The 5,747-nt window shown below is 38.6% G+C and overlaps 1 protein-coding gene across 11 annotated transcripts in view; it reads right to left on the bottom strand.

Moving 5' to 3' along the window:
• Huwe1 (HECT, UBA and WWE domain containing 1, E3 ubiquitin protein ligase) overlaps window positions 1–5,747 on the bottom strand; it is a 170,138-nt gene that overhangs the window by 49,490 nt on the left and 114,901 nt on the right. For all 11 annotated transcript variants that reach the window (XM_023708167.1, XM_023708162.1, XM_023708166.1 and 8 more), the window contains 5 exons: window positions 5,234–5,361; window positions 4,933–5,014; window positions 4,058–4,234; window positions 3,285–3,444; window positions 2,678–3,036 (listed from right to left, as the gene is read on the bottom strand). In XM_023708167.1, coding sequence (XP_023563935.1) covers window positions 2,678–3,036; window positions 3,285–3,444; window positions 4,058–4,234; window positions 4,933–5,014; window positions 5,234–5,361 — 906 coding nt within the window. The remainder of the gene's footprint in view (window positions 1–2,677; window positions 3,037–3,284; window positions 3,445–4,057; window positions 4,235–4,932; window positions 5,015–5,233; window positions 5,362–5,747) is intronic.

Below are 5,747 nucleotides of genomic sequence, written 5' to 3' on the forward strand. Positions count from 1 at the left end.
AAAAAAAATAAAAAAAATAAACTCAAATATAGTACTTGAGGGCCAGGAAGATGGCTCAGTAGAATAAGCGCTTCCCTGTCAAGCCCAAGGGCCTTAGTTCAATACCCAGTTCCACCAAAAACAGTAACAACAACAACAAAACCCACCTCATCAAATATAGTACTTGATAATGCTTTTATTATATCAGTCATCCTTTCAATCAAGTACACTATAGTTTTAATATTTTCCCTATATAGTTATAATGATAAATTAATTCCTCCTCTTTTGTTTTTTGAGGCAGGGTCTTACCTTGTAGTCCAGGCTAGCTTCAAACACACTTCCATCTTCCTGCCTCAGACTCCAGAGTACTGTGATTATGAGCATGTAGCACCACACCCAGCAATAATTTCATTTTCATTTATTTTCTCTATTTAGGACATGTCTACAGGGTCTTACTACACAGATCGGACTTGTAGTGATTCTTCTGTTTTCAGCCTCCCAAACACTGGGATTACAGGCAAGCCCCATGGGTGGGACCAGCACAGCATGCCAGGGATCAAACCCGGCCCTTGTGCCCTGCCTAAGCAGGCACTTTAGCCCGCCGAGCGATCAGGCTGGCTAATAATTTCATTCTTAAACACAAACTGTTCTGAATTATATAATTTATCCAGTTCCCATATGGACACTGGAACTCTAGATTTTGATATAATAAAGCAATTTCACAGTGAATGTATGCTGGCATACTAGATGCTAGCTCTCAGGTAAGAGTCTTAGCCACAGAATTTCTAAGCGAATGGGTATCTTAAATTAATAGTATCAATTTCTACTCCTATTAAAAGTATGCCTGGCTTTTTCACACATGACATTATCAAATATTTGTACATTATTAAAGCTTTGAAAGTTTTGGCCAACCAAAAAGGAACTACATTTAATCACACCATTTTTAAGTTGTATAAGCTTCCAAAGTCTGACTGCACAGAGCTGTTGATTTACCGCTGAGCTATCTTTTGACCTTGGATTATGACACATCCTATCTTCAGTAGTTCTCTTGGTTTTGCACATGTGAGGCAAAATAAAAAAGGCTGAGTGAAGACTCAGACATGTATACTCATATACACAATCGAAGTATAAATTTATACCACCAACTCTGGCAAGCAAATATAAAACATAGACCTTTTGATCTAATCATTAATCCTGTGTAAAAATTACAATCTTTCTCTTTTTTTGAGACAGGGTCTCATCATGTAGATTGGGCTGGCCTTCTGCTCACTCTTGTAGCCCCCAGGCTGGTCTAGAACTCACAGCGATCCTCCTGTCTCAATTTCCCAAGTGCTAGGCTTATAGGTTTGCATCACGGGAACAAAGTTAGGCACAAAAATGCATATTGTAACACTATTTACCAATATGGGCAACAATGTCTCAAGAGATGGAAGTGAAGTCATTTAAGAGTCATGACACCGTTCACAAAAAATTAGCTTTTTTTTTTTGTGGTACCGGGAATTGAACTCATGACCTTGCACTTGCCAGGCATTCTACTGAACTATCTTCCTGGCCCCCTTGCAAAAAATTAGGATAGAGAATTTTGTAAAACTGAGGAAAGCTTTACTAGTAAGATATATGACTCCCATCTCCTTGCTGTTGTCTTAATGTTAATGTTCTAAATGTTTTATGTTTTGTAGTTAGGAAGTCAGTTCTTACACTGCTTTATAATTTTCCTCAAGGAAATAAACTGCTATCTGAAGGACTGGCCAGATAGCTCAGCATACTAAAGTGCCTGTTTAGGCAGAGCACAGAGGATGGGGTTTGATCTCCCGCACCAGCACAAGCCCTACCGGCCTTACCCCCAAGGTGCACTGAGGGGATTGAGACTGGGCGTGGGAGAGCCTGCCTGTAAACCCAGCTCCTGGGAGGCTGAAAACAAGAGGATCAATATGAGTGGATCTACATAGTGAGACCCTGTACTAAGTAAGTTTTAAAAAAAGTAAACTGCTATCTGAGCTGTAAGTGGATATTTCTAAAAGTGTCTATCACAGTGCCTCACAGACCATATTTACAAAGCTTTGCTATACTTTCACAATCAGAAAAGTAGTATTCTGAAAAGGTCTTAGACAAATGTCTGAGAGGAGTTCCTATAAAGGAATGAATTTTAAGGCATGAACTTTGTACCCCAAATTTCTAGTAACCATTTTTTGGCTTAATTAGGGCATCTTAGATTGTTGAGTGGAAGTTCCAGGTAAGTACTAAAATAGAAACATGACATGTTAAGTATTGAAAACATTCTCTAGTTTTGTGTGTATATATGGTTTTGGGGGTTAAGCATAGGGCCTTTGTACTGAGCTACACTCCCAGCCCACTTTTATTTTTAACTGTGAGACAGGGTTTCATTCACTCATTTGTTCTGGCTAGGATTGAACTTTTACCACAGCTTCCTAGAGTACATAGATTACACGCAGGTGCCACCATCTTGAATAGTACATTAAAAAAGGCTCTTAATAGGATAATCTACGACATACAAGCAAACTTTGAGGCATATGGGTGAAAACTATTGCTGGGTAGAGTATGCAGTATGTCTGTCTGTATCAATCAATTGCTCTATCCATCTATCAATCATTAATCAGCAACCAGAAATATCTTCTGATACAAAGGAAAATAAAGGCATGAAGTGAAGGTAAACTAGCATGAGACACAGAAGTCTCACCTTTTCCATAGTATGACGGAGGGTGCAGGGGTCCTCAATGATGTGTCGTAAGAGAAGGGTGACTAGGGGAGTAAATCCATTGAAACCTGAGCTCTGGGTCAAATTCAAGATCATACGGGTACTTTTCAGTTCTGCAAACATCATGGCATATTTGTGGTCCCGGGTGAGCCTCAGGCAGAGGCGAAGGGTGGCATGCAAAGTGTCTGGGTCCACAGGGACTCCCAGCATGCTCACACAAGCCCGTATTAAAACAGTCACCATATCCTCTGTCAGGCCCTGGATCAGCATCTCTCCAATTTTTGTTTCTTCCAGGCTTGCTTCTTTTTCAGTGTTTGTGATCTCCAGGGTCAAGGGAGGATCTACAAATGAGAATTTACAGTTTAACGTCACATTTCCTTCCACAACTCTCCCTCCTAAGAAACCAGACAGGTTGGGTCTTATTAAAGAAACACAAGTAATATCAACTCTAAGAACATATGAAAAGACATACATTTATTAAATAATTGGATGAAACCACTCATAATGAAACTGGCCAGATCTGAAGCCATAAGGCATACTAGCTTTAGGTACAACACTCCTTAAAAGATTCAAAATTAAAAACCCATACCATTGCTTTTATTTTCTTTACGTTTGATATCCATTTCTTTGCATTCTTCCAGAGTCTTCTCTAGTTCTTGGCCATTGCTGTTTTTTGAATTTTTATTCAGTCGTGGTACCCTGAGGAGAGTTAGCATCACAGGCCGTCGATTTCCTGTTTCCTCATTAACCTAGGAATTCAAACACACACAAAAATCTCTACCAAAGTAATTATAAAGGTTGGAGGCAGGGGAGATCTATCTGGCAAAGTGCTGCAAAAGGAAGAAACCTTGGCAATTTATCACATTCCTATATATACAGAGACTACACAAAGGACTCTAGAGAGGAAGTGGCATTAACAACTTCATATAATGGATTTCTAAACTTTCTAGTATCCCTTGAATGAAAATCCTATCCAGAAAGGACAGAATCAAACTGCCACAAACTCATGGTCTTAACAATTGACTTTAAGAAACCTCAGCTCTGTTAAAAACTACAAAGACAGTATATAAGTGGAGTAGCCAAGTGTGGTGGCAAATGTCTGTAATCCCAGCATTCAGGAGGCTGAGGCAAGACGATTGCTGCAAGTTCAAGGCTGTCCTGGGCTACATAGTGAGCAGCCTGAAGTACATCATAGCATGGCCTGGTCTCAAAGGGGTGTGTGTGTGTGTGTGTGTGTGTTTGTGTGTGGATTGGAAATCCTTCTCTTTCACATGCTAGGATTACCAGTTGAGAGAGAAGCAAACCAAAAGACAAATCTAGTACACCTGCCTCTTTCTAGTGCAGCACTGTATAAACTATTACCTGCACCATTGTAGTGAACTGGACAGTGTATCTTCTTCGGCCTGCAGTGAATCGTACACTTGTCTCTCCAGATTTCCAGGCAGAATCAATAGTGCTGTTGTTGCTTGCACTGTAACTACACCAGCGCCCAGAGCGGTCATCAAACCAGCGCCAGTTGTTACTGTTGGACTGTAGGTACTAAACAGAAAATTACAAAGCCTTTTTTTTGTATTTTAAGGTTGATTATAGACATAGTAACTTCATATTTCTTCTTTTAAAACTAATCCAGGAAACAGAATTCTAATGAACATTTAAGAAAATTTGGGAACATACTTTCATGTATATATATCCTCCCACTGCTTAGCATTTCTCTATGCAAACCCCCCCATCTACCACCCTGTCTTAAAAATCTCTGTTTGTTTGTTTTCCCCAAAGGAGAAATATTCACTTGAGAAGCACTGGAACAAAAATTGTATTTCTAAAGAGTTACTATAATAATGTAGTGTTCATCTAAAGAGTCAGCTTTAAAGACACTGCTCCATACTTGTTCATTCATATAACAGAAGAGCATATTCCTTTAATATTTACTTCCTACTAAGTTCTAAATACCTTTATCAAGTAGTGCCATAAGAAAACAATTCTAGAGCTGGGGATACAGCTCAGTGGCACAATGCCTGCCTGCCTGGCAAGCATGAGGTAGTAAGTTTGATACCCAATTAAAAAAAATTCTAAATCTGTAGTTGGAAAAGAAAGATAGCTATGAGAACCCTGAAGAAATTTATACTTTGGTTAAAGGCTTTTACATTTTTTTCTTGATTGCTCACATTCTTGTCTGGTCTACTTTTGCCTAAGCAACTAATCCATCTTGTCAACCACAGACACTATACATCACCCACCTTAGTCATCTGGGCTCTCCTCTTTGAGGAGATAGCAGTCTTTTCATAGAAATCAATCAGTAGCAACACTGGAGTGATCCACCTACAAGAGAGAACAATTTTTCTGGGTAAGCCAGAAATCTACATAAATTGGAAAAACGCTATTTTTTTTTCATCAGGTATTTCATTATTTGTAAATTACAAATGAACGCAACATTTGCCCTATGTCTGCAACAGAAATGCTCAATTCAGGTCCTAAACCCAAGTGGTCAAGTCCTAAGAGAACAAAAAAAAGGTGAAACTAAGCTAAAGGGTTACTCACTTGGGAGTCTGAACCTCTTTTTGTTCCTTGGCAGCCTGTAGACAGGGCTGAACCACTTCTAAGAGCTTGATTAGAACATTAAGGATGCCACTTGATTCAACTACCCAAGCACAAGGCAGTTTCAACTCCTGATTGATAAATCAAAGGAAAAAAAGATACAAATGTGTGGTCAGTGCCAAAAAATTAGCAAAGTATATATAAGATAACATAGAGTGAAACAATAAAACACTAAATTCAAACTCTACCTCTTAATCACTTAACTTTAATCTGAGATGACTAAAGCAAATACAATCATCTGTAATTCTTTTTAGATAGGGATCTAAAAAGTAATTGGGGGACCTCTAAGCACTCATTTTTGAAACATTTATCGTTTCTTTTTTTTGTTTTTTCAAAGTTTTATTGATAAACAGATAGCAATGAGACAGTTTCAAATCCATTCGGAAGTACAGTTTCAACAAATAATACACTGCATATATTCTTCTTAGTGGTTAATTACTGTACACGAAGTGGACTT

This window comes from Octodon degus, unplaced genomic scaffold, assembly GCF_000260255.1.
Source record: "Octodon degus isolate 3935 unplaced genomic scaffold, OctDeg1.0 scaffold00335, whole genome shotgun sequence".
NCBI lineage: Eukaryota > Metazoa > Chordata > Mammalia > Rodentia > Octodontidae > Octodon > Octodon degus.